Here is a 25,338-nt window from a genome sequence, read left to right as displayed (position 1 = left end):
TACACCGCTGGGGGCGGGGCACCCCCGAGTGGGCGTGGCCGAGTGGACCGGGTTAGGCGGTTGAGCGGGGTTTGTGGGGGACGAGGCCCGCGGTTCGTGGCGAGGGGCCCGAGGGTCGAGCTGTCGCGGGGACGACCCCTGGGGGCAGCCGGGTCCCAGAGGTCGCCTCCGTCAGAGCCGGGTCGAGTCGTCTTCCGTGGTCACGTGACTGTTTCAAACACAGGGCTGAGGGTGGGCGCGGCGGGACCGACCCCCGCCGCAGGCAGGGCCCCTCTGGGAGGCTCCGCTCTGACCCAGATCCGTCAGGGACGCAGGGCGCAGGTGGGCCTTGGTGACCCGAGAGGCGCCGTCCAGCTCCAGCGCGCGTGGGCGGCTGCCGCGGACCCGGGTGGGGGGGACGTGGACGGCTTCCCAGCATCCGCCCATCCCAGACCCCGCGGACCCACGCGGGGCGCCGCTGGGACACTGATGACCACACCCGGGGCCCTTGCCCAGCGCCCGGCCCTCCTGGGGCGACCCTGCCCTATGTCTGCCGGACTCGCGAGCCTAGGACGCAGTGGATGCCTGGCCGGCAGCGCTGTGGCTGCTGGGACGTCTGGGCGACCCTCACCCACCCCTTGGCACTGTAAGGTGCCCACCACCCCCGGGCCGTTTGCACCTCTTGAGTACCTTCGGGGAGTCCACTCCTGAGTGGTGGACACGCTGACCTTAAGCTGCAGGGTGGGGGCAGCAGAGCCCCCGGAGGTGCTGCCTGGAGACTCAGGCCCCCTGTGCTCCGTCTGGCCGCTGCCGGCTCTGGGCCAGGGTGGCCACTCGCCATGGTTCAATCGGCTGCACCTGGCAGAGGGTCTCTGGCCCCTGGGCTTCTGTGGGCGCCAGGCCTGGACTCCCCACTCTGCTTTCTGAAATTTGTTTTTTTATTTTTAAGATGTGATCATTTTAAAAGATTTGAAAGTTACAGGGAGAGAGGTCTTCCATCTGCTGGTTCACTCCCCAAATGGCCGCAACGGCCTGGGCTGGGCCAGGCCAAAGCCAGGAGCCAGGAGCTTCCTCCAGGTCCCCCGAGGACTTGGGCCATCTTCTGCTGCTTTCCCAGGCCACAGCAGAGAGCTGGACTGGAGGAGGAGCAGCCGGGGTCCATGTGGGATGCGGGCCCTGCAGGTGCAGCACTGGGCAGCTGGCCTTGGGCACCCGGAGCTGCCGCTCCAAGGGCCAGGAAGTGGGCTCTGCGGCCCACGATGGCCCAGGAGGAAACAGCGGGGGCTTGGATGCTCTCCGTGCAGTCTCTCCCCAGAATCCGGCCCGGACCCAGGCAGCGGCCAAGGCTGCAGCCGCACGCCAAGGCCAGGGGCCCTGTGGGGGTGGCTACCTGGCCCTCTGTGGGGAACACTCGGCGCTCCGAGGGGGCACCAAGGCTTTGAGGGGCAGCGCGTGCCAACACCGCAGGCCTGCTCCTGCCGGGCGCCCGAGTTTGCCGGAGGGCCTCACCTGCCCGTGCCCATCCCCCATCATGGAGTGGCTGCCTCGCACAGTGGCACAGGAGGACGGGGGTGGGGGGACGTACAGGATGTGCTGGGGGGGCTCCCCTTGACCGCAGGGCCTGCCCGGCTCGGCCTCACGAGCAGCTCCCCGGGCAGGTGCAGCCGACCCTCTGCACAAATCCACCTGCGGACGCGTTGGCCAGCGTCAGGATGGCGCCTGTTGGCATCTCTTTCCCTGTGGCGAGGTTTGTGACTTCCCGAGGGACCAGGGCCCGGTCCCAGACGGCCAAGCCTGACATACTCCCCACAAAGGCCTCGGAGCTGTCAAAACCGCCGCCCACACGGTCTTGCTCCTGGCCCAGCACCAGCGACCCCCCGGGAGGGATCTCATAGCCCTCCCTGAAGCGGGAGCCCGCGGCCACCAGCCTGCGGTCCACGTGGAGCCAGTACCTGCCCTGGAGGGACGTCCAGATGACGCAGACGTGGTGCCAGCGGCCGTCCAGCAGTGGCTGCAGGGGCAGCTCCCTGAAGGCCGGGTCACCGATCACGAAGTGGACGGTGCCCGGAGCCAGGGAGTCTCGGCCGTGCAGCACCAGCTTGTTGTCGTTGTCCTCGGTGGCGTAGGAGAGGAGGGTGCCCAGGCGGCCGGGGGCCGTGCGCAGCCAGCTGCAGAAGGACAGGGCCCGCAGGGCCACAGGGAGGCCCAGCCCGAGGAAGGCCACGTTCTCCGTGGAGGCGTTGGGGAAAACCAGCACAGGGCCCAGGCCGCAAGCTAGAAAAAGCGGGAGCCACAGTCAGCCCGGAAGCTTCCGGAAGCAGGGGGCTGCTGCAGGAGGGCGGGCCCGACACCGGCACAGCCCTGGGCTGAGTGCTGGGGTGTGGCTTGCAGGGTCTCCCCCCCAAGTCCCAGAGTGGGACGCTGAGGCCGAGGCAGCGCCTGGGGAGAGGTGGGGTGAGCACCATGGGCGCCACCTGCCCACTGCCCCAGGGGCCTCTGGGAGTTTCCCACGGAGGCTCAGAGTCCATCGCGGGTCCGATGGGGCTCGGGTCAAGGAGCTGCAGGGCTGTCCCTGGGGGCGGGGCAAAGCTGGGCCCCGCTCCTCCCACCTTCTAAGGGCGGGCGGCTTCCTCAGCCCCCTCCTCGTTCTGTTTTGTTTTTCACTTGAGAGGCAGGCAGAGGGACCTCCTACCCACTGGCTCACTCCACAAAGGCCACAGTGAGCCCTGGCTGGAGCTGAAGCCGGGGGCAGGAAGTCCCTCCCTTGTGTGGCCAAGCCCCAGTCAGCGGCCCGGCCCCCTGCGGCCTCCCAGGGTGCGCGTTAGCAGGAGGAGCCCGGGTGCTCCCATGTGGGGTGAGGACGCCTGATGCCTTGGTTACCCGGGCCGCCCTGCTGCCATGGGGACCTGCCGACCACTGCCACCTGTACCCGCTGGCAGGTGTGGCCAGCAGCGTACGTGGCACACGAAGCCAAGCCCTGTCCACTCAACCCCTGGCAAGGATGCCTTTGGAGGAAAACACGGGGGGCTGGCACCGTGGTGCAGGGGTGAAACCGCCCCCTGCGACGCTGGGCATCCCATCCGGGCTGTTCCACTTCCAGTCCAGCTCCCTGCTATGGCCTGGGAGAAGCAGCAGAGGACGGTCCAAGTGCTTGGGCCCCTGCACCCGTGTGGGAGACCCGGATTGAAGCTCCTGGCTCCTGGCTTCAGCCTGGCCCAGCCGTAGCTGTTGTGGCCATCTGGGGGTGAACCAACAGATGGAAGACCTTTCTCTGTCTGCACCTCCGACTTTCAAAAACATTAATACAGCTTAAAACACACACACACACACACACACACACACAGCAGAAGGGAAACGGGAATGGATGGGCTGACCTGTGGCACTTACCCTCTCCTGGCCCCTGGGGGGTCGGCACCCACGGAGGAGGGTCCCTCTGAGTGATGGCAGCCCCAGTGAGCACCTGATGACTGCCTGGGGCGGGGGGCTCCCGTGTCCGCTGGAGACCAGCACTCAAGTCCTGAGCAGGGCTCCTGGATCCAGGAGAAGCCCCAGGACCCTGCCTGTGGCCCTGCAGCTGCAGGGGGCTCGGGCCTGACTGCGCAGGTGGTGCCCGGGCTGGGGTTGGGGTCAGCCTGGGGGCTGTGGTGCCGGGCTTGGCCGTAGGTTGCCGCCCTTCAAGGGCAGCCAGCCTGGCATCCTGGCCATGGACGTGGAGTGTCAGGCGGGCCAGTGCGTCCTGCAGGGCCCGCACGTCCAGGCCCAGGCCCGAGACGGCATCCCTCTGTGCCTGGTGCTGCTTCTCCTCCTGGGAGCGCCGCGCACTCTTCTCGCTCAGGGCCAGGGCCAGGGCCCGCAGCCGCGCCCCCACCCTCCTGCTCCTGCGCTGCGCCTTCCTCGCCCAGGCCTGCAGCTGCGCCAGGTCCCCCTGCACGGCAGCCTGTGACTGGTTGAGTGCCAGAGCCGCGGCCCGGCTCTCCGCAGCCAGGCCCTGGAGCCGGGCGTGCACGCCCACGGACGCGTTGTAGCTGTCGGCGATGGCCTGCAGGTGCACCAGCGTCACTTCCTGGAGTCTCTGGAACTGTGAAGACGGACAGCAGGTGTGGGGCTGGGGGCCAGAGCGGAGCGGGGGAGGCGTTCCTGCTCCTACTGGGGCTGGTTCAGCCGGAGCTGAGGGGGGCTCACCGCTGCAGGGGCAGAGTGGGGGGAGTGGGCTCCCGTCCCCCCCCCTGCTCTGGGCCACCCCCTGTCGCTTCAGGATGGCTTTGTGAGCTGTTACGGGGTTAAATCAGGAAGCGCTCCTCCACCGTGCACCCCCGCGGCAGCCCTGGAGGCCGGCCACAGCCTCCCCCCACTCCAGCTGCGCCCCCCACCTCCGCCTCAGGCATCAGCTGTCAGGGCAGAGCCCGGAAAACTTCTCAAACGTCTGTGTGCGCCCGGCACCCGCCCGGCACCCACCCGGCACGGCCTGTGGTTTACCTGCTCTTCCAGTTTTCGCAGCCTCTCGAGAAACGGCCTTCTTGACCCGGCAGGGCCGGCGTCCTGTGCCGAAGCCCCGCACAGACAGAGGGGCACAAACACGAGGACAGACAGGGCGGCGCTCCCCAAGCAGCCCATCCCGGGAGCTCGCAGCCCCGGCCGGCTCCGCCGCTGAGCGCTCCTCCTTGTGCGGCCCTGGCGGGGTCAGGGGCTTCCAGCCTCCCTGGAGGAAGGCGTCTCCTCCAGGCTCTGGGCCCCGGCAGTGCAGGTTCCCAAGGAGACAGCTCGAAACAGACACAAACAGTGTCTCGGAAGCCTCCTGGGGGCGCCGGCTCCGGGCACGTGGGACATCTGATGGCTTTAGCAGGACCAGGAAGCTGGACGGGGTGCCCAGCACAGCCGCCTCCCGGCCGTGTCTCCTTCCCTTGATGGGGGCGGGGGGAGCCCTGATCGGTGGATAAAGCAGATAGGACAGAGCTTCCTGAGAAGCAGGCCTGACCCCAGCACCTGTGTGTGACCCCGGGTGGAAAAGTGTCCTGGCAGGTGTGAGATCTGGAGCTGAGGTCGCCCCGCACAGCCAGTGAGAGAGAAGGGGGGAGGCTCGGGGCCGGCCCGGTACAGGCAGCAGCTGGTGGTGGTGGTGGTGGGGAAGTGGCACCGCCGCCGCCAAGCCGGGAACCACACAGCAGCCGCTTCCCCGAGACGAGACCAGTGTGACAAAGGCAGCAAACTGGTTCTTTAAAATTGATTTGAAAGGCAGAGTGAGGAAGGAAGAGAGGGAAGGAGAGAGCGCTTCCAGCCGCTTGTCCACTCCCCAGATGCCCAGGGCTGGCCCAGGAGCTCCACCCAGGTCTCCCAGGTGGGCGCAGGGGCCCGGGGACTTGGGCCACCTTCGGCTGCCGTCCACCCCCAACGCCAGCAGGCCTGGCCTTGAGCTTTTATTGTCACAATCTCACTTGCTACCTAAACGCTCCACCGCACTCAGCGTCTGCGGCCGTCCCGCTGACGGGCACCGCTCTCCAGCGCAGCGGCCAGGGCGGGCGCAGGTCGAAGCGCAAAGCCCGCCCCCAGGCATGGCCCCGCCCACACCGGCCCCGCCCCTCACGCAAGAGCCCGCCCCCAGCGTGGGCCCGCGGCCGCTTTTCTGCGCAAGCGCACGAGCGGCACCAGCGGCGCTCTCCGCTGATTCGCCACGAGCCCTGCGGGGACCGACCCCAAAGGCGCCCCCAAACCCGCGGCCGCTCTGCCGGCGCCCAGGGGCTCGTGCCCGTTGGCTCCCGGTCGGCCTTGAGCGAGCGCCGGCCGGAGCCGCCTCGGGGGTAGCGAAGCGTCCGGCGCGCGGAGCCAGGTGTGGGTCGGGGGCCGGGTCGGGGTCGGGGTCACGGTGCGGTGCGGTGGTCGAGCCGAGCCCCGCCGTGGCGGGAGGGCCGAGGCCGACCCCTGAGTGCGGGCGGCCTCGACCCCGCGCCTTCTCCGCCCGCAGGATGGATGCGGCGCGACCCGACGTGCGGCTCGCCGTGCGCGAGGCCCTGCACGCCCTGCGGTCGCCCGAGGACGACGGCCGCGTGCTGGCCACCCTGGAGTCCCTGCAGCGCCTGGTCGGCGACGCGGGGAGCCCGGCGCGGGCCGGCGAGCGGCAGGAGCTGGCCACGGCGCCCTTCGCCGCGCTGCTCCGGGACCTGGCCGGCAAGCTGAGCGCGGGCTGGCCGGGGCCGAACGCGCGGCTGGAGCAGCTGGGCCGCAGCTTCTTCCTGCAGGGCCCGGCCGGTCAGGCCTTCCTGGCGCTGATGGAGTGCGTGGAGAGCGCTGCGGGGTGAGCGGTGGGAGTGCGGGGTCGGATGGCGCGGGTGGCCCTGCGGGGGGCGGAGCGGCCAGTCGGCTCCCGTGAGCCTCCGGCGTCCGGCGGGTGCTCAGGCTCCGGTCCCCCAGCGCCCTGCCTGGGTTCCGCGCCTGGCTCTGGCCCCTGACCCCACCTGACCCCAGCTTCCTGCTCAAGCACACGCTGGGAGTACTGGGGTCCCTGCCCCCCACGTGGGAGACCCGGGTGCCACAGCTGTGGTGGCGTGCAGGGAGCGAACACTAGTGGGACGGCCCTGGGGACAGCGGGCCTGGGCAGTGAGGTCGCTCACTCCCACCCAGGCTTGTGGCTGCCCAGCGGGGTTCCAGGGTCCTGCTGTCAGGCTGTGAGTTAGGGTCCGACAGCCCCGCCCCCGCCCCCCCCCACCCCGGGCCGTGGCACCTGCTGTCACTCAGCGCCATTCCCCCCCACCCTTTGCACCTGCTGTCACTCAGCGCCAGCTCCCGGCTGATGAAGACGGCGCAGCTGCTGGCGACGTTTCTGAGCCAGGGCAGGCTGGCGGCTCTGATGGAGGAGCAGTGTCGGCAGCAGGCGCAGCCGGGCCCCGGCCTGTTCCAGGAGACGCTGCTGGTCAGGGTGGTGGGCCTGCCCGACCAGCTGGCCAACCGCCTGCAGCGGGACACGCTGGACGAGTTCCTGCCCCAGAACTACTTCGCCCTGCTCGGCGAGCAGCTCGTCCGGGCGCTGCAGACGGTCGTGGACTCGCTGCGAGGTGAGGGCCTCTGGGCCTCGGCCTGTCTGGGCAGTGCCGCCGGGCAGCTGGGGCCACGTCCCCGGCTGGCCCAGCAGCCTGCCCGTGCGGAGCTTGTGTCTGCTTCTTGGACCTTGGAGGTGGGGCCGGCGTGCAGGGAGGCGGTGCCGACGGGCCTGCTCAGGGCCCGGCACCTGTGGTTTGGCGGTCCCCACTGTGTGTGGCAGCTGCGTGGTGGGCCCTGAGGATCTTCGGGTAGGAGGCGGGGGGCTGGAGGGGCTTTCCACACGGAGGAGGGGCGCCGGGAGCTGCTGTGTCCTCCCGGTGCCGCAGACGGGGCTCTGGCCGTCGTGTTTCACGAGCGAGCAGGGGCCTGGGGCTGCGGGACTGAGCACCATGGGCTGGACGGGCCCCGCCCCCGGCCTGCCCCCTGCCACTTCCCTCCTAGGCTCATGGCATCCAGGCCCAGCGCCCCGGTAGAGCCCATGGGGACCCCACCCTGGCCATCTGTCCCTGGATTTGCACACCCTGGGCTTCTCCCAGCTGGGGTCTGGTCTCGGAGCCTCGGGGGGGGGGGGCCCGAGAGTGTCCAGGCTTGCCTGGGGCTGAGCACGGTGGCCTTGACGCTGGCCTCTTCAGGTCCTGTGCGCTGTGGTCCCCTCTGGGCGGTCCAGGACAGCCGCCCCGTCCTTGTTTCCCACAGCTCCTTGCCAACCAGGGGTCCGTGTCTCCCCGCGGGCTGACGCCCCTCTCCCTCCTGGGTGGTGCCTCCAGGGTCACTGACAGTGCCGCGAGCTGGCCGTAGAGCTGTTTCCATGTCCTTGTCGGGTCCTCACGTTACAGCCGACCCCACTCAGATTCTGCCTGGGGCCTGCTAGGCCTGCACTCCACAAGGAAGCTCACTGGGGTGGACTTGGCCCCTCGTACTGGGAGGCCCCGCGCTGTCCTGCGCCGGACACCTGGTCTTCCTCCCCCCACAGCCGGCTTGGACTGCGCTGTCGGCTTCGCGTCTCAAGTCCTGGGGAAAGTCTGCGTCCAGGGAAGGCAGAGTGAGTAGCGCCTCCTGAGCCCGCTTCCAGACGTGCACAGTGGTGCCAGGCGCCGGCCCACGCTGGGCCTGGGCCTGCGGTGCCCCCGCGGTCCCCGAGGCTCAGGGCCTCCGTGTGTCCCCTCAGAGGAGATCCTGGGTGTGCTGGTGCCCCGGCTGACGGCACTCACCCAGGGCAGCTGCCTGTGGCAGCGAGTGTGCTGGCGCCTGCTGGAACAAGTGCCCGACCGGGCCATGGAGGCCACGCTGACAGGACTCGCGGAGGCCGTGACGGGGTGAGCAGCCCCAGTGCTGGTCGTGAGGTGGGGGTGGCGGGGTCTCTGGTCGGCTCTCCTGGTGCCCCGGCGAGCAGGGCGGCCCCTCCCTGGCTGGCCGTGTGGACGGTCAGGCTGACTGCGACTGCCTCTGCGCTTCCTGGCCGGCCTGGGGGCTGGAGGCCCTGCCTGGGGTCCCCCTCCTCTTACAGAGGGGGTGCAGATGCTGCAGCCTGACTCGCCCGCAGGCTGTGGCCGAGGGCAGCTCCCAGAGGACGTGGGCATGCGAGCCCCTCCCGCTTCACCTGCGGCTCGGGGGCCCTCCAGCCCCCGCACACGGCCATGGGGCTGTCTGGGTTTGCCTGACATGGGGTTGTGACACCGTTGCTTGTCCCTTGTGTGCGGGTGCTGGTTGGGCCAATTCTTACCCATGAGGCCAGCTCCCGGCCTAGCGTCCCGTGTCCATGCCAGGAAGTGCCACCTCCGCGCTGGCTGCAGGCTGCTGCCGCGGGTGGGTGTGCGCGTGGGTGTGCGCCGTCCGCTTCCCTCTGACCTGGGCGGTCGCTTCCTCGACCGGATTCTCCTGGGGTTCCCGGCCTTCCTTCTTTGCCACAGCTCCTCACCAGTGCGGTGGTCTGGGGGGTGGGAGCAGGGGCCCCGAGTCCAGGCCAGGGTTCTTCAGACCACGGTCTGCGGGCCCGGGGTTAGTCTCGCCGGCCTGCAGCCACGCCACTCGCTCACGTGTCTGGACGCTTCCGTCCTCCGTGGCAGAGGCGAGCAGGCCGGACGCGCCTCGTGTTCTCCGTTAGCTCAGCGAGGGCCCGGGCCTGCGGGAGGACTGAGGACCAGCACTGCCTGGAGGCTCCAGCTGGCGCCTGGCAGGGCCTGGCAGCCCAGAGCCGTGGGCGTGGGAGCCCTGCTCTGCCCGGGCTGACCAGCCCCTCGCCCGCCTGCAGGCCAGAGGTCCTGGCGCGACTGCTGGGGAACCTGGTGGTGAGGCACCGGAAAGCGCAGTTCGTGATGACGCGGAAGCTGCTGTTGCTGCAGTACCGGCACTCGGTGAGGCCCGGCACGGCAGTGCCCTGTGGGATTTGGCCTCGGCTCAGGCCCTGCTGCGCCTTGAGGCTGGGTGCATCCCAGGGACAGGACGCACTCTGGCGCCCTTGTGGGGGCCTCAGTTGGGGCCAGGGTGGAAGTGGCACTGACACCCCGCACACCGCTCACCTGACCCTCGCTGGGGCAGGTCGGGGACGGCCCAGCAGCCCCTGGTGGTGGAGCGGGTGAGGCCCTGTGTCTGGCATTAAACAGGACAGGGGGCCCACGCTGATGTGCCCGGAGACCGGGGCAGGAGGGTGGCGGTCGCCGCCTGGGGGTGCAGGCTCCTCGCTCTTTGCAGACGCGCACGCTGCAGAGCCTGCTGGGGTACCTGGCCATGGACGTCCAGCGGCGCCCGCTCCTCGTACAGGTACTCAGCCTGCCCTCTGTCCCGGGGTGTCCCTGGGCGTCCCTGGGCGTCTCTGGGCGTGGGCCACGGCGGAGCCCTGCCTGACCAGGCCGAGGCCATGCGCCCGCCAGGCACTGAAGGAGCTACTGGAGACGTGGGGCAGCAGCAGCGCCATCCGGCACGCGCCACTGGCACAGCAGCGCTACGTCAGCAAGGCCATCCTCATCTGCCTGGCGCACCTGGGCGAGCCGGAGCTGCGGGGCAGCCGCGACGGTGAGCAGGAGGCGCCGGGCCCGCCTCGGCCAGCGCTGGCCGTGTGTGCTGTGTGGCCCGGGCCCTGTGCACTGAGGGCGCGTGTCCGGTGCTTCCAGAGCTGCTGGCCAGCATGATGGCGGGCGTGAAGTGCCACCTGGACAGCAGCCTGCCCCCGGTGCGTCGCCTGGGCATGATTGTGGCCGAGGTCGTCAGCTCCCGGCTCCACCCCGAGGGGCCTCCCCTGAGATTCCAAGTGAGTGGGCGGGGCTGCCCCGGGGCCTGTCCTGGGGGGGCTCCCTGAGTAGCCGTCTCTCCAGCCCGGCTGTCGCCTCCTTTTCCAGGGCCCAGCCCCTAGCACGTCCATACTGGTCACACGAGGGCTGAGGCTCAGGGTGACTGGTGACCCCAGTTCTTTGAGGGCCATGGAAGTCTGGCCCAAGCACCTGCACAGGTGCCCCCAGGGTGGCCGAGGTCCAGTGAGGGGTGGGGGAGGAGCCCCATCAGTGGCCTCATCAGCTGAGCCGCCCAGGTCCCAGGGCCTCCCAGCCTCCTCAGGGGAGGCGGGTGTCTGGCCCACGGCACACCCAGCGGCCTGCTCCTGGAGAGGCCAGTCCGGCTGAGCGAGCTGGGGTGGGGCTGGGACGGCCGTGGAAGGCCCGGCTCTGGCTGCTGCTGCCTCGCCACTGACGGCACAGATGGCAGAGACGGCCTGGCGTCGCCGACTCTGGCGTGTCTGCATTTGTAGTATGACCAGGATGAACTGAGCCGCGAGATGCTGGCCTTGGCTGCCCCCAGGCCTGCGGGTGGCAGCTCCCCGGAGCCAGGGTGAGGTCCTGTGTGCCCGTTCCCCGCCCCGAGTCTGTGTGTGCCTGGCTGTTCTGGGTCCTGGGTCCCTGGTGGCAGGCGGAGATGTGGGTGGGCGCCACGCCAGCGTCTGAGGGTTTCTCCTTGTCTCCTCCAAGGCTGCCCCTCACTGCAGTTGCCGAAGAGACCCCCACAGAGACGGAGGACCGTGCTGCAGAGACCCTGGTCAGCAGTGTCCCCAAGGAAGGGCCGCAGGGCTCCGACTCAGAGCTGGACAGGTGGGGTGCACCTGCCTGTGGCCCCGTGTGCAGAGCTGGAGCTGGCCTGGCCGGGGGCCCGCCCCCTCGCCCCCAGTTCCGTCTTGGCCTGCAAGCGTGTGCTGGGACTCCGGGCCTTTCCCGAGGACGCAGAGTTGGCCCCGGTGTTCAGGATGGGGCACCTGGGTCCTCCCGTGGGTGACGTGGCCCTGCCCGTGTCTTCCAGTGACGACGAGCTTGTCCCCTATGACATGTCGGGGGACCAGGAGCTGCAGAGGGGCAAGGCGCCCCAGTACATCCGGGACTGCCTGGAAGGTGGGCCTTGGGTGTCCCCGGCCTCTGTCCCCCTTGCGTCCCGGGAGCAGATGTGGCCCGGCCCCTTGCTGCTGGCAGGCTGACTGACGGCTGTGGGCTCTGTGCAGCGCTGAGCACATCCGAGGACGTGGAGCGCTGGGAGGCAGCCCTGCGGGCCCTGGAGGGCCTGGTCTGCAGGAGCCCCGAGGCCACGCGGGAGGTGAGTGCGGGCAGGGGCGGCTGGGGAGCCCCCGGGGGCTGAGTCTACGTCCTGGGTCACAGAGGACGGAGCAGCTCAGTGCGTCCCTGGCTCGCCCCACCAGCGGGCAGGGAGCCAGGGACTGAAGGCGCCTGACCCCGAGCCTGTGTGCAGGTGAGCGTGGAGCTGGCCAAGGTACTGCTGCACCTGGAGGACAGGACGTGCGTGGCCGGCTTTGAGGGGCTGCGCCAGAGGGGCCTCGTGGCCGTCGTGGTCGCGGACCCAGCCCGGGTGAGTCCCAGCGCAGCCGCGGGGTTGCCCAGATGCACCCGCAGCCTGCACCCCTGGGTGGGCGGCAGGACCTGACAGCGGCCTCTCCGTCGCCTGACCCAGGTGGCCGAGTACCTGACCGCGCAGTTCTATGCCCTGAACTACAGCCTCCGGCAGCGCATGGATATCCTGGACGTAAGTGCTCCGTCACCGCGGCCTCCCGCTTCCCCGTGCAGACCGGGGCTGGGGCTTTTCTCCGTCCGTGGTTCCCTCACGCGTGGCAGGAGCGCGTGCCCTGGAAGTCAGGAGTTGGCGCTCAGCGGCCAAGTGCGTTTCTTCCACACAACAGCCTTGCTGGTGTCGGTCACACACCCCAGGATCCACCGTGTTAGGATAAGCGTTGTCCATGCAGTGGGATATCGGCCAAGCAGGGTCGACACCCGGCACAGCGTCCACGGAGCTGGGGATGTGCAACGCCTCTCGCGAGGGCAGCCTGCCCGGGGGTCGGTTACTGGAGCCTCCCAGAGCAGGGGAGTCCAGAGAGACGGGGCCGGGGCCGGGGCCGGCACGGTGGTCGGTGTTGGCTCCAGAGACAGTGCTGGGCCCAGAGATGGAATGGTGGTTGGTGTTGTTTCCAGAAATAGACGGTGCCGGGCCCAGGGATGGCATGGCAGTCGGTGTTGGCTGCAGACATGGTGCCGGGCCCAGGGACGGCACTGTGGTTGGTGTTGGGACCAGGGACAGCACGGCGGTCGGTGTTGGTTCCAGAGACAGATGGTGCCGGGCCCAGGGCTGGCATGGCAGTTGTTGTTGGTTCCAGAGACGGTGCTGGGCCCAGGGACGGCACGGCGGTCGGTGTCGGTGAGGGCAGAGCTTCAGTCTGGGGAGGCGGGAAGTTCTGGCCTGGGCTTGGGGGGTGGGCGCACAGCCATGTGAATGTCTCGCTGACACTCGGCTGCTGGCTGAAAAAAGGCAAAATGGCGCATTGTATGCCTCCTTCACCACGACGGATACTTCTAGTAGGAAAAGACCTCGCCACTTCAGGGGTGCAGTTCAGGGACTCCAAGTCCTCCTGGCCACCCCTGTGTCTCCATCACCCCAGAGGCGCCCAGTCCGCCACCCGTCTGTCACCGGCGCCTCACGTAGGTGGCGTCGTGCTGCGGGCTGGTGTCCAGCGCCTGTCGGTGCCTCACTCCTTCCTGGCGCCGTCATCTCCCCGCCTGCCCCTCAGCGAGGCGCAGTGGCTCTGAGACACGTGGTGCCGTGGACCGCACCTGCTTCTCACAGGCCGCGGGGCCGCTGGCACTTCCGGTCTTCGCGGGGGCCTGCTGGCTGCCCTGCTCTGTGCTTCTCCACAGGTGCTGACTCTGGCCGCCCAGGAGCTGTCTCGGCCGGGACGCCCCGGGAGGACTTGCCAGCAGGGCTCCCCGGCGTTGGCTGCCGCCCAGCCTGGCAGCACCGCGGCTCCTGACTGGCGGGCGCTGGTGGAGGAGCGCATCAGAAGCAAGACCCGGCGCTTCTCCAAGGTCAGCCGGCACCCGGTCAGGTCCTGGCGGGCGTGGGGACTTTGGGACGAGCGGCGAGCTTCCTCTGGTGTGCGTGGAAGCGACACTGTCCCAGGACGTCTAGTGGGCACACATGGCCTGGCGCTGTCCTTGGGCCGTCCAGGCCAGCTCTCAGAGGGGCTCTGCTGGTGCCACCTGAAGGACCACCCTGGGCTGGGCCCGGCAGCCTGAGCCCCGTCCTCACCTGCCGGGGAGGCTCTGAGCACCGTGTATTGGCAGGGCTGTCCTCGGCGGGCGCTGGCCAGTGGCCCCAATGAATTCAACTCCGTGGCCGGCCACTTCTTCTTCCCCCTCATTCAACACTTTGACAGGTGAGTGGGTTTCCCGAGGCTGTGGGCTTGGAACAGGAGCCCTGTTCAGTGACCGAGGCTGCCCAGGGTGGGGGTGAGCTCAGGGCTTGGCGCGAACGTGGTGATGGCCTTCGCTGTGGTTCCCTAAGCTCGGGTTAAGGCGTGGATTTTCCGGTTGAGCTTTGTCGTGAGGGCCGTGGGCACTGTTACCTTGGGCCCAGGTGTCGGGTTTACGGTGCACCACGTGTTGCCCTGAGCGGCCGCCAACACTGTGACGCCGCTTCCTGTGCCGACCTGGGCTGGGGCGGCCCTGCGGGGTAACAGGGCAGCCCGGGAACGCCGTCCTGTGGCTCTTCCAGTGCCACATGGGACATTGGGGGGGGCGTGGGGTAGCCCGAGAGAGCAGCTCTGGGGTGCCAGGATGCATCACTCACTCAACTCTGGGTTTTAGGCCCCTGGTGACCTTTGACCTTTTGGGAGATGACCAGCTGGTTCTTGGAAGACTGATCCACACCTTAGGGGCCCTGATGTACCTGGCTGTTAATACCACAGTGAGTTGGGAGACGGCGGCTAAAGGCCCGGGGGCCCTGGGACCTGCCCTGCAATGGGCGTGGAGCACCCTGTGCCTGGGGCCTGCTCCCCAGCCTCCCCTCGGCTCTCGGAACAAGAGTCTGGGGTGCTGTGATGTCCCAGGCGCAGCGGGAGTATCCTCTCTCTGACCCTGCCGTCGGCAGCCAAGCCCCCCCTTGGGGCAGGGCAGGGACGGCGGCAGCTGCCCACCTCCTCTCTGCTGTTGCCAGGTGGCCGTGTCCATGGGCAAGGCCCTGCTGGAGTTCGTGTGGGCCCTCCGCTTCCACGTCGACCCGTGAGTGGCCTGGTGCTGCGGCGGGGTGGGAGTGGACGCGGTGTTGGGGCAGGGCAGGAGTGGACGCGGTGCTGCGGCGGGGTGGGAGTGGACGCGGTGCTGCGGCGGAGCGGGAGTGGACGCGGTGTTGGGGGCGGGGCGGGAGTGGACGCGGTGCTGGGGCGGGGCGGGAGTGGACGCGGTGTTGGGGCGGGGCGGGAGTGGACGCGGTGCTGCGGCGGAGCGGGAGTGGACGCGGTGTTGGGGGCGGGGCGGGAGTGGACGCGGTGCTGCGGCGGGGCGGGAGTGGACGCGGTGCTGCGGCGGAGCGGGAGTGGACGCGGTGTTGGGGGCGGGGCGGGAGTGGACGCGGTGCTGGGGCGGGGCGGGAGTGGACGCGGTGTTGGGGGCGGGCGGGAGTGGACGCGGTGCTGGGGCGGGGCGGGAGTGGACGCGGTGTTGGGGCGGGGCGGGAGTGGACGCGGTGTTGGGGGCGGGCGGGAGTGGACGCGGTGCTGGGGCGGGGCGGGAGTGGACGCGGTGTTGGGGGCAGGGCGGGAGTGGACGCGGTGTTGGGGGCAGGGCGGGAGTGGACGCGGTGCTGCGGCAGGGCGGGAGTGGACGCGGTGTTGGGGCAGGGTGGGAGTGGACGCGGTGTTGGGGGCGGGGCGGGAGTGGACGTGGTGTTGGGGCGGGGCGGGAGTGGACGCGGTGCTGGGGCGGGGTCTGCAGCGTCGCTAGTGGCGGCCACGTGGAGGCTCAGGCAGCCGAGGCAGCGTGGCTGGGCGCTTCCCGAGGAGCAGCATGCTGGGCTGGGGGTCTCAGGGTCCCGGCCACACTTGGAAGTGGAGGTCTCCTGGCCTGGGGTGCTGACCCTGCGCCTCCCCCTTCTGTCTGCATCGGCAGTTTTGTGCGCCAGGGCCTGCTGTCCGCTGTCTCCTCGGTCCTCCTGAGCGTGCCTGCCGAGCGCCTGCTGGGGGACCTGCCCGACGAGCTGCTGGAGGCCAGGTCCTGGCTGGCAGGTGAGTGTTCGGGCCCCGGCGGCTGGAGCTAGGTGGACAGGAGGCCTCCTGGTGTGTGGAGTGGTCCTACAGCCTGCACATGCACCCGCCTTTCTGAACTGGGTGTGGCTCTCCTGAAGGGGACCCCAGAGAAGGTGCCTCACGTGGGAGTCTATCCCTCTGAAAAATCCCAGCCTACCTTATGCGGCCACACAGGCTCACCCACGTGGTCTCTGCCACTTCCGCCCCTCCCCCTGCACGTGTTGGCCATGAGGTCAGTGGCAGACCTGGCGCTGGACCTAAGGACAAGAACCCCCATGACCACCCTGGGACGCCACACAGCACATCAGACCCCGAAGCCCCGCTGCTCCAGGCACGGGCTTCTGCTGTCCGTTTGCTCCGACCGGGCTCTGTCAGCAGGCCAGCTCTGGTCCCTGGTGCCCCACAACGTGACCGTGCCGACTGCTTTGAGAAGTGTCACGTGTGTCAGGACAGTCTGGGCTGTGCTGCAGACCCCAGGACCTCCCAACCTCGTCCTGGCAGTAGCCGGACGCCCTGGGCCCCTATCCTGGACCCTGGCCCATGTCTGTGCGGCACACACCACCCCTGGGGGTCATGGTGGTCCCAGTGCAGCCTGCAGAGGAGCAGCCGGGGCTGGGGGAGATCCCAGGCTGTGTGCAGGTCCCGGCCTCCGCCACCTGGCGGGGTGGGAGCAGCACCAGCTCCCTACTCACTGTGTCCAGTGGGGCTGGGGGAGATCCCAGGCTGCGTGCAGGTCCTGCCTCTGCCACCTGGCGGGGTGGGAGCAGCACCAGCTCCCTACTCACTGTGTCCAGCGGGGCTGGGGGAGATCCCAGGCCGCGTGCATGTCCCGGCCTCTGCCACCTGGCGGGGTGGGAGCAACACCAGCTCCCTACTCGCCCCGTGTCCAGCGGGGTTGGGGGAGCTTGCGGGGCCACTTCTCCTCGAGCTGTGCTCCCCAGGTTGCTGCTGGGCGTGAGGCCGAGGTGGAGGGCACCGCTCAGCCTGGCAGGTGCTCGTGTGAGACGAAAGCCAAGGCAGGCCAGCGCCGGCTGGGGCTGATGTCGGTCTTCACGTTCCGCAGATGTGGCCGAGAAAGATGTGGACGAGGACTGCCGGCTGCTGGCCGTGAAGTCCCTGCTGCTCCTGGAGCGGCTCAGAGACAAGCTCCTCCCACCGCCCTCTCCCGTGGGCCCCTGAGACCTGACCGTCCATCCCTGCCAGGGGAAAGAGGGCCGAGGGCTGGGCCCGAGCCCTGGGAGCACAGCCCCGCGACGCCTGGGCCTCACTGTGTGGCCGGGTCAGGAACGGCTGTTGGAACCGTGGTGCCCGTCCCCAGTCGCTGCTGGGAGCCCTGCTCATCTGTGTCCAGCCAGAACCCCACAAGGCCTTGGCACTGCCCCTAGGACAGCGCAGCCTGGACGTGGGGCTGTGGAGCTGAAGGCTCCCTGTGGGGTCTGTGGTGAGAGCTGGGGCTGGCAGGGCCAGGTCAGCGTGGCAGGCCCCCGTGGGCTTGTGTCCACAGGAGTAAAAGCTGCAGGTGCGAAGTGTGTGCGGCTCTCGCTGGGGGGACGCATTCTGTTGAGGGGAGCCATTGAGACGGGGGCAGGGGGGCAGGAGGCTCAGATCTGAGAAAATAGACTTTATTGGAGTCGTGGGAGGGTTGGCAGCCACCAGGTGGGGAGTGACGCCCTGCCCTCTGGTGACGGGACACTGCCGTGGGGCTCGGGCTGGCTGCGTCTGGGCTGTGGCCAGGGCCGTCCCTGCCGGGAGCTCAGAACCACCTACAGGCAAGGGCAGGGAGGAAGCACGGTATACAAGGATAAGCCCGTCCCTGGGTACAGCCTCAGCCCACGAGGTTCTAGAAGCTTCTAAGGCGTGACAGTCTGCAGGAGGGAAACAGGTGGGAGGAATCCAGCTCCCTCTGAAGAAGCTGCACACACAGGGCCACTGAGCACTTGGGGGCTGGCACGCCAGGGGACAGTTTCTCAGATGCACTCTGCCTCCCAAACACGGAGCGAGGCCCCCCATCCAGGGGTGCACGCCTACAGAGGGGCGTTAACAGAAAGCCGCCCCCGCGACCTGACCCAGCAGCAGGCCTGCGGCGGCCCTCAGGGCTCGCCCTCCACCTCCTCTGCCACGTCGTCCGCGTCCCTCTGTTCCTCCATGCTGTTGTGGCGGATCCGCTCGGGCGCAGCGCGCGCCAGAGGCAGGCCCAGGCCCTGGTGCACGGCGTCCACTGTCCGCTGGTCCACGTAGTAGGAAATGTTGGCGGCAGGAAGTGCCTTCCGCATCTCCTCCAGGTACTTGTAGGCCTAGGGCAGGGAACCAGTGGCCACTCAGGGCTGAGCAGACGTGAGCTCCCTGAATGGCGGATGCCAGAGGTCCTCCCTCGGGTGAGGATGGCAGCCCCGGGGCCGAAGCTGTGCCTCGTGGTGCTGGCATCCCATCTGCCGGCTCGCGCCCCAGCTGTCCTGCCTGGGACGAGGTGGGAGCACCAGGCCCTGCCACGTGCACGGCTGAGGGCCTCTCCTGTCGTCTAAATCTACCTACATGTGGACAGACAGACTTGAAAGGCGGGGTTACAGATAGAAGAGACAGACGGCTTCCATCGCTGGTTTATTTCCCAAGTGCTACAACGGCCGGAGCTGGGCCAGACCGAAGTCAGGAGCCTGCAACTCCATCCAGGACTACCCCATGGGTGTGGCGGCCCAAGGACTTGGGCCATCTGCTGTTTTCCCAGGCCACAGCAGAGAACTGGATCGGAAGTGGAGCAGCCGGGACTCAAACCAGGGCCCACGTGGGATGCCGGCACTGCAGGCAGGTGCTTAACTTACTACGCCACAGTGCTGGCCCCTGATTCTGCTTTTATACACAAAACGCCGAGAGACCTTGCTGGCCTTAGAGCTGCGTTCTCCCAGCGACAGCGGGGCAGTGTGGACGGGGCAGGCGGCGCAGGAAGTAGGAGCTGCACGGCGCTAACGGGGGGAAGAGCCGTGCTGGACGACTTCCCTGGGGACCTGCAGCCCGCGGCCGGCACGGCTGGTGCGGCTCACCGCGTTGGCTCTGGGTTTGCGAGCTCACCCAGGAGAGGAAGCGGAGTGCCCTGCTGGGGTTCACCAGGGACTGTGGGGTGGGGGAGCTCAGCAGTCCTGAGGGAGGCGCCCCAGGCCGAGGGCCAGGATGCGAGGGCCCTGGAAGGTGCAGCTGGGTGGGTCCCTGGGGCCTGAGGGGGGACGCTTCCGAGAACCAGAAAACCTCCGCCACCCCTCTCCGAGACAAATGGGGAAAACCAGGAAGGCACGGGATTCCCCACAGTGCCCCAAAACCGCTGGACCGAAGGAGAAACAGGAAACGTGAACCGTTCCTGAGAGGAAAAGCAGTGGGCACCCACCCAGTGTGGCCCCGACTCGAAGTAGTGCAGGCTTTAGGGCGGCCCTGACCATGCTCCAGGTTCCCACAGTTTGTCCAGACGGATGAGCGGGAGCGGGTGTGCTGCAGGCACCCATCTCGGAGTGGGACGCCGCTGGGAGTCTCACTGCTGGCACCCATCTCGGAGTGGGACGCCGCTGGGAGTCTCACTGCTGGCACCCATCTCGGATTCCTGTCCAGCTTGCTGCTGCTGCGCTTGGGAAGATGGTGCGTGATGGCCCGAGTGCCCGGCCCCCCGCCACCCACGTGGGAGGCCCAGATGGAGCTCCTGGCCCCTGGCCGTTGCACACACTGGATGACTGGCCAGTGGGTGGAAGGTCACTGCCTGTCTGTCTTTCTGTAACTTTCAAAAGAAATCTTGAAAAGAGAAAATGAACAGTGATCAGGGATACGCGTCTACTCAACCTGAAAGACCTGGCGTTTACGTGGAGATAGGAGAGGCAAGGAGACAAAAAACCGCAAATTTCCCAAAGTTGGTGAAAGGCAGAAATTTACAGGTCTAAGCAGCTTACCCCTAGGTGCGTCACTCAAAAGGCTGAAAATAAAAAATCGGGACAGCAGCCAGGGCGTGGGAGGGACGACACGGCACAGGGAGACACAGCAGCCGCCTTCCCGCCGCGAACCACAGAGGCCCGGGCACAGCGGGAGGACTCCACTGCTACAGTAAAACTCCTGCCAAACTAGAATTCTTTTCCTGGTGGGAATGATGCAGAACCACAATGAATATATTTACGATGAAAAGTAAGGAAATCCACCACGAGGAGGATGCTAAGGGCCACTCCAGGCTGGAGCCGGGCGCCACGGGGCAGTGAAGGCCCAGAGGGCCGTGCGCAGGTGCAGTGCCAGGGAGGCTCAGCAGGCGTGAGGCTGGCAGTGTCTGGTGCGAGCCCATGGCACACGGGTAGGCATGTGGGCAGAGGAAGGGACCTGCACAACTGCTCGGCTCATGGAACAGCGGGACGTGAGCGTCTACGGTAATTCCTAGGGCAGCACTAAGAATAGAGAGGCACGGGTAAAATCCTGACATAAAACGGGATTTTCAACAATGTCCGATTACGGGCCTGTGTTGTAGCCCAGTGGGTTCAGCTGCCCGTGACACCAGCATTCCCTATCAGAGCAGTGGTTCAAGTCCCAGCTGCTCATGTGCCTTGAAAGGCAGCGGAGGGCCGGCACCGTGGCTCACTAGGCTAATCCTCCGCCTTGTGGCGCCGGCACACCGGGTTCTAGTCCAGGTTGGGGTGCCAGATTCTGTCCTGGTTGCCCCTCTTCCAGGCCAGCTCTCTGCTGTGGCCAGGGAGTACAGTGGAGGATGGCCCAAGTGCTTGGGCCCTGCACCTGCATGGGAGACCAGGATAAGTACCTGGCTCCTGCCATCGGATCAGTGTGGTGTGCCGGCTGCAGTGCGGCGGCCATTGGAGGGTGAACCAACGACAAAGGAAGACCTTTCTCTCTGTCTCTCTCACTGTCCACTCTGCCTGTCAAAAAAAAAAAAAAAAGGCAGTGGAAGCTGGCCCAGGTGCGTGGGAGACCAGGACGGAGCTCCTGACCCAGCCTGGCTGTTAGGGCCATTTGGGAAGTGAATCAGCAGATGGAAGATTGGTCTTGCTATCACTCCCTCTTGCTCTGTAACTCTTTCAAATAAATTTTTTTTGGTATAGTGGGCTAAGCCTCCGCCTGTGGTGCCAGCATCCCCTATGGGCGCCAGTTCGAGTCCCGGCTGCTTCACTTCCGATCCAGCTCTCTGCTGTGGCCTGGGAAAGCAGTGGAAGGTGGCCCCAGTAGTGGGCCCCTGCACCCACGAGGGAGACCCGGAAGCAGCCCCTGGCTACACTGGTGTCCCAGTAGGCACCTCGGGACAAAGAGCACCCCGAGGAAGGGGGCCGCTGTGAGGCCCACACCATCGGCCGGCTTGCTGGCTCGAGGGGTCTTCAAGCCACAGGGCCGGGATGGGCCGCCCCGGAGCTGGCCGCCTCCCTGTGCTGAGTAGGCAGTCACAGCTGAGGACGCCCAGGCAGCCGGGACGCCTGATGCGAGCCACCGAGGCCAGGGCAAGGGTGAGGAGGAGCGACCCAGGGAGGGGCACACGCGGCCCTCAGAGGACACTGCTGCAGGGACCACACTGCTCCAACGTGGCCAAGCCTCGCCCCAGCCCAGAACAAGGCACGTGTGTGCTCCCTCTCCCTCACACACCCCACAGCACCTAATCCAAAGCACCTGGGCCCCAACAGAACAGCAGCAGCCATGCAGAGAAGAGAAGCCTAATCCACGATGCTAGTGGATCAGAGGACAGGAAGATCCAGACCCGAGAGGACGGCCGGGAAAACCGCCCTTACGAACGCGCTTCCCACGCGCAAGGAAGCAGAGGAAGTCAAGTGCAGGGAGGCTGGGCAAGGCGGACGACGCGAGAGGAAAGGACAGGGCCTGGCCTGCACAGCGTGGACGGGTCAGCACCAGATAAACACAGACGGCCGGCGAGCTGGCGCTGGGACAGCAAGGCCGCGAGTGGAAAGCGGGAACAAGCAGCAGAGTGTCCCGGAGCTGGGCACAAAGGCCCACGCGCCCGGGCTGCAGGGGGCAGCGAGGCGCCCAGGAGCTCGGGCTCGGAGGGGCACACGGGGCACGCGGGCCTGAGAGCCGTGAGAGGCGCCGGAACGCAGGGAACACAGCTCAGCAAGCAGGGAGGCCCACGAAGGCCGGGAACAAGCAGAGGGCTCGGAGGGGCAGGACGTGAGCAGCGGCCGGGCACTCGGTGTCCCGGTCACGCCGCTGCTCTCAGTGGCGCCGGTCTGAGTCCCGGCAGCTCCCGGCTAAGGCGCCTGGGAGGCAGCTGAAGCCGCTCCGAGTGCCTGGGCTCCTGCCACCCAGGCGGGAGGCCCAGATGAGCTCCAGGCCCCTGGCTTCAGCCTGGCCCAGCCCTGGCCGTTGCAGCCACGTGGGGAGTGAACCAGTGGATGGAGACCTCTCTCTCTCTCTCTCTCTCTCTTTTTTTTTTTTTAAGATTTAGAGGCAGAGAATCAAGGCTGCACCAGGATACCATAGACACACACTCTCACGCAGACACGTGCACACACAGCCTCACACACCCTCGCACACACACTCACGCAGACACACACACAGTCTCACATATACACACACTCCCCCCACACTCACACATGCACACTACTCACACTCACACACGCTCACACATGCTCACACACACGCATACTCTCATACACACGCTCACACACCCACACATGCTCACTCACACACACATGCTCACACACATGCATACTCTCATACACACGCTCACACACCCACACATGCTCACTCACACACACATGCTCACACACACATGCTCACACACACATGCACACTCACATACACGTATACTCTCACACACATGCTCACTCACACACACCCCTCCCCCGGACGGTGAGAACTGAACCGTGACCACAGTAAACGCTGTGGAGACGAGGAAACGCTGGTGCAGGCTGCGAGCTGAATCTGCCCCTTTCCCACGGGACACTCCTCCCACACACGGGGCTCCGGGGCCTCACCGTCTGGTGCTCCTCCGTCCGCAGGAAGTGCTCCACCAGGAAGCCGTAGACGTCCCCCACGCGGACGATGCTGTCCAGGTCCGGCTCCTGCAGCAGCAGCTCACACTGCCTGACGGACTCCTTGGGGTCCTCCGCATACGTCCTGTGAGAGCACAGGGGAGCGTGAGCCCGGGCCCCTGCGTCCGCCCGCAGCGTGAGGGCGGGAGGAGCAGGCTCTTGCCCGGCGTGCCTGTGGAGGCAAATCTACGGGCTCAGCTGGTTCAGCAGTTCCTATGCTGCCCGTTCAGCCCTGAGCCCTGGCCGCCCGCACCGCCAGCTGTGCCAGCTGTGCCTGGACACGAGGCCGACGACGTCCATCGGCAGTCCTTGCCCCAGGGAACAGCCTAGAGAGGACAAAGTGTCACTGAGCTGGGCCCTGGGGACCTGAGTGGGTGGGAGGGCGTGCCGTGGCGGCACTGGGAGAACTTGGCACACAGATGCTGTGTGACCAGGTGTGGGGTCCATGGCGCTGCAGGGTGCGGCAGGTGAGCTGGGCAAGGCCAAGGGCCTGAGTCTGCGGGGTGCACCCGGTCTGGGCAGGCAACTGAGCTGCGCCGTTCTCTCTCCAGGGAGTCCAGGCCCTGGACTGGGCCACTGCAGGCAGGTGCCTGCCCGCCCAAACGCTTCCTCTCCCTGTGTCCATGAGCCCTGCCTTGTTGCTGACGACTACTTCCAGCCCACGGCCAAATGTGGACCCCCCAGGACAGGGTCTGGCCTGCCTCAGCAACCACAGGTGAGACTCAAAATTCAATACAAACACAGCCGGCTCATTTTAAGTTGATAATTTTGGATGGCTTGTGAATGAAGAACACAGTAAACATCCAAATGGCTCTCGGCAGAAAATCCAGTTCCCTACCTGCACTCCAGGTGGATAACGCCCTCCCGAGGAGGCCTCTGGGCACTGAACTGCCCAGAAACACGTCTGGGGACAGTGCTGCGGCACAGTGGATACGCTGCTGCTCTCCGCACTGCCATCCCCTCTGGCTGCTCCACTTCTGATCCAGCTCCTGCTAATGCCCTTGGAAAAGCAGCCAGTGATGGCCCAAGTGCTTGGGGCCCTGCTACCTAGGTGGGAGACCCAGATGGCACTCCTGGCTCCTGGCTTCAGCCTGGCCCAGCCCTGGCTGCATCAGTGAACCAGTGGATGGAAGATCGGTCCGTCCATCACTCTGCCTTTCAAATAAATATTTCAAAAATGCACTGGGACTTTTCTTTTGAAAGCACTGTGGTGAGGTAGGGGGAGGCTGAGCTACACAGGCGGGCCTGTCTGTGGGACAAGAACAGCCAGAAGGCAGCACATTCCAGGCCTCCCTCAGCGAGGCAGACAATGCAACATCCGGGCCCGAGGCCAGGTGGCAGCTGGCCCAGCTGGGTCACCTGTGGCCCTGCCGCACTCCACATGGCCCTGCCAGGCTGCTCAGAAAGCTCCCGGCCAAATTGGCCTCACCCTCCTCCCTCTCCCCAAGACTGCCCAGGTTCTGGGGGGACTCCGGGGAGGATCTCAGCACAGTGACAGCCCCTGGTCTCCCACCTCGCTGTCTCAGCAGCCACTGAGGACGAGAGCTTGGCTAGGGTAGAACGTGCAGGCATCAGCGGAGAAGCCTGGGGGTCCCCACCTGCCCGTGTCTGCCCCGGCTGACCCCCACCCCGGCACGGGCAGGGACGCACCTGCGGGCTTGGATGAACCTCTTCACCAGGGTCAGCTTGCTCTGCAGCTGGGCTAGCTTGGTCTCCTGGTCCAAGGGGCTCTTGGCCTTGGCCTTGGACAGGCATTTGTAGGCCTCGGTCAGGGCCCCGTGGGCTTTGTCATAGTTCTGGTACTCGTCGATCTCCACCTGTGCCAACCGACGACAGCGGTCAAGACCCAGTGCGCCGCGAGTCCCCCCTGCCCCGGCCCCGCTGAACCCCGAGGAGCAGCCGCACCTGCGCGCAGGCGTCATAGAAGCCAGCCAGCAGGTCCAGGGCCCGGCCCTTGGTGTAGAAGCTGATGATGTTCTTCATGATCTCCGGCTCCTTCTGCCAGTCTAGGGACTGCAGGTAGTTGGCGGCCATGACGTAGATTTCCTTCTGCCTGGAGACGCCCGCGAAGAACACAATTCTCTCGGTGTCTCCGGACTTGAGCAGCGCCCTCATGGCCTAGGCGGAGGCAGCCAGGACTCAGGTGGCAGAGCCTGGGGGAGCGGGAGCCGCCCACACCCTAGCTCCTCGAGGAGGGCTGCCTCAGGCTTCCCGGTCAGGGCGGTGGGGCTCGGGGAGCGCTCTGCAGGCGTCCTTCGAGGCTCATCCCCCGCTCAGGGGGCATGGGGGCGGGGACTCCCAGTGCCCTCGGCCCGGCGCCCACCCACCTTCAGCTTGTTTCCGGCCTGGGTGTACTTCTTGGTGGCCAGGTGGTAGCTGCCCTGGCGCATGCAGCAGTTGGCCACCTGCTCCAGCAGCTCGCGTCGGGCTGCCTCAGACAGGTCCTTGGAGTCCTTGGGCACGGTCATCTTCTCGGCCATCTCCTCGGTGATGGTCATGTTCTGCTCCAGACACAACTGCAGGGCTTCGTGATACTGCAGAGGGCCACACACAAGACGGGGCCGTCACCAGGGCCACAGTGCCCAGGCAGCCGGCACCCTCACCCCTCCCCCGCAAGCCGGGCCCCAAGGCACAGCCTAGTCGGACATGGAAGGGACAACAAGGCTGCTTCACACCCGTGGACCTGAAGGACACAAGGCTCATGCGTGCTACTGCCCCCCCCCCCCCACAGTCGATGATGTCCCAGCTGTGGCAGGGAGACCC

General features: G+C 67.2%; 3 protein-coding genes and 1 long non-coding RNA gene across 14 annotated transcripts in view; 2 read left to right on the top strand and 2 right to left on the bottom strand.

The window, feature by feature from the left end:
* Positions 1-899: 899 nt before the first annotated feature.
* On the bottom strand, positions 900-5,450 carry PTX4 (pentraxin 4). Of its 2 annotated transcripts, XM_051830299.3 has the most exons (4): positions 4,456-5,450; positions 3,367-4,057; positions 1,932-2,253; positions 900-1,115 (listed from the first exon to the last, which is right to left on the bottom strand). In XM_051830299.3, the coding sequence occupies exons 1-4, from the start codon at positions 4,591-4,593 to the stop codon at positions 956-958; spliced, it is 1,311 nt and encodes a 436-aa protein (XP_051686259.3). In that variant the 5' UTR covers positions 4,594-5,450; the 3' UTR covers positions 900-955. The 2 variants fall into 2 exon arrangements, with proteins under 2 accessions (XP_051686259.3, XP_051686258.3); XM_051830298.3 differs by having other exon boundaries at positions 900-2,253.
* A 151-nt stretch (positions 5,451-5,601) lies between these two features.
* TELO2 (telomere maintenance 2) lies at positions 5,602-17,097 on the top strand. 3 transcript variants are annotated; one of them, XM_051830292.3, is made up of 21 exons: positions 5,602-5,803; positions 5,939-6,268; positions 6,748-7,025; positions 7,985-8,053; positions 8,180-8,327; positions 9,263-9,365; positions 9,703-9,771; positions 9,882-10,023; positions 10,122-10,258; positions 10,751-10,830; positions 10,968-11,087; positions 11,293-11,381; positions 11,489-11,580; positions 11,734-11,850; positions 11,953-12,024; positions 13,188-13,355; positions 13,614-13,705; positions 14,136-14,235; positions 14,485-14,549; positions 15,435-15,550; positions 16,635-17,097. In XM_051830292.3, the coding sequence occupies exons 2-21, from the start codon at positions 5,940-5,942 to the stop codon at positions 16,748-16,750; spliced, it is 2,502 nt and encodes an 833-aa protein (XP_051686252.2). In that variant the 5' UTR covers positions 5,602-5,803; position 5,939; the 3' UTR covers positions 16,751-17,097. The 3 variants fall into 3 exon arrangements, 2 of the variants coding, with proteins under 2 accessions (XP_051686252.2, XP_089178023.1); XM_089321897.1 differs by lacking the exons at positions 13,188-13,355; positions 13,614-13,705; positions 14,136-14,235; ... (1 more) ...; positions 15,435-15,550; positions 16,635-17,097 and adding an exon at positions 12,179-13,157 and having other exon boundaries at positions 5,622-5,803; XR_016226333.1 differs by lacking the exons at positions 10,751-10,830; positions 11,734-11,850; positions 11,953-12,024; ... (4 more) ...; positions 15,435-15,550; positions 16,635-17,097 and having other exon boundaries at positions 5,620-5,803; positions 11,489-11,535.
* An 80-nt stretch (positions 17,098-17,177) lies between these two features.
* IFT140 (intraflagellar transport 140) overlaps positions 17,178-25,338 on the bottom strand; it is an 86,656-nt gene continuing 78,495 nt past the window's right edge. For all 7 annotated transcript variants that reach the window (XM_089321889.1, XM_089321890.1, XM_089321887.1 and 4 more), the window contains 5 exons: positions 24,903-25,109; positions 24,481-24,693; positions 24,226-24,392; positions 22,519-22,660; positions 17,178-17,865 (listed from right to left, as the gene is read on the bottom strand). In XM_089321889.1, coding sequence (XP_089178015.1) covers positions 17,662-17,865; positions 22,519-22,660; positions 24,226-24,392; positions 24,481-24,693; positions 24,903-25,109 — 933 coding nt within the window. In that variant the 3' untranslated portion in view covers positions 17,178-17,661. The remainder of the gene's footprint in view (positions 17,866-22,518; positions 22,661-24,225; positions 24,393-24,480; positions 24,694-24,902; positions 25,110-25,338) is intronic.
* Positions 22,660-23,757, top strand: LOC149120663 (uncharacterized). Of its 2 annotated transcripts, none has more exons than XR_016226334.1 (2): positions 22,660-23,290; positions 23,425-23,757. It is a non-coding gene; the product is annotated as an uncharacterized LOC149120663 (long non-coding RNA). The 2 variants fall into 2 exon arrangements; XR_016226335.1 differs by having other exon boundaries at positions 23,397-23,757.

This window comes from Oryctolagus cuniculus, chromosome 19 (genome assembly GCF_051225735.1).
Source record: "Oryctolagus cuniculus isolate XC-2025 breed Fujian yellow rabbit chromosome 19, ASM5122573v1, whole genome shotgun sequence".
NCBI lineage: Eukaryota > Metazoa > Chordata > Mammalia > Lagomorpha > Leporidae > Oryctolagus > Oryctolagus cuniculus.
Note: the sequence above shows the minus strand (reverse complement) of the source record. Positions and strands in the feature narration are given on the sequence as shown.

Bases quoted from the DNA above. Each gene is read 5' to 3' on its own strand.
- PTX4 (XM_051830298.3), bottom strand. From the start codon at position 4,593: ATGGGCTGCTTGGGGAGCGCCGCCCTGTCTGTCCTCGTGTTTGTGCCC. The intron at 4,058-4,455 runs GTAAACCACAGG...CCGTCTTCACAG, and splicing joins TGCGAAAACTGGAAGAGCAG to TTCCAGAGACTCCAGGAAGT. The intron at 2,254-3,366 runs GTAAGTGCCACA...CGCTTTTTCTAG, and splicing joins CCCCCAGGGGCCAGGAGAGG to CTTGCGGCCTGGGCCCTGTG.
- TELO2 (XM_051830292.3), top strand. From the start codon at position 5,940: ATGGATGCGGCGCGACCCGACGTGCGGCTCGCCGTGCGCGAGGCCCTG. The intron at 9,366-9,702 runs GTGAGGCCCGGC...CGCTCTTTGCAG, and splicing joins TGCTGCAGTACCGGCACTCG to ACGCGCACGCTGCAGAGCCT. The intron at 13,356-13,613 runs GTCAGCCGGCAC...GTGTATTGGCAG, and splicing joins AGACCCGGCGCTTCTCCAAG to GGCTGTCCTCGGCGGGCGCT.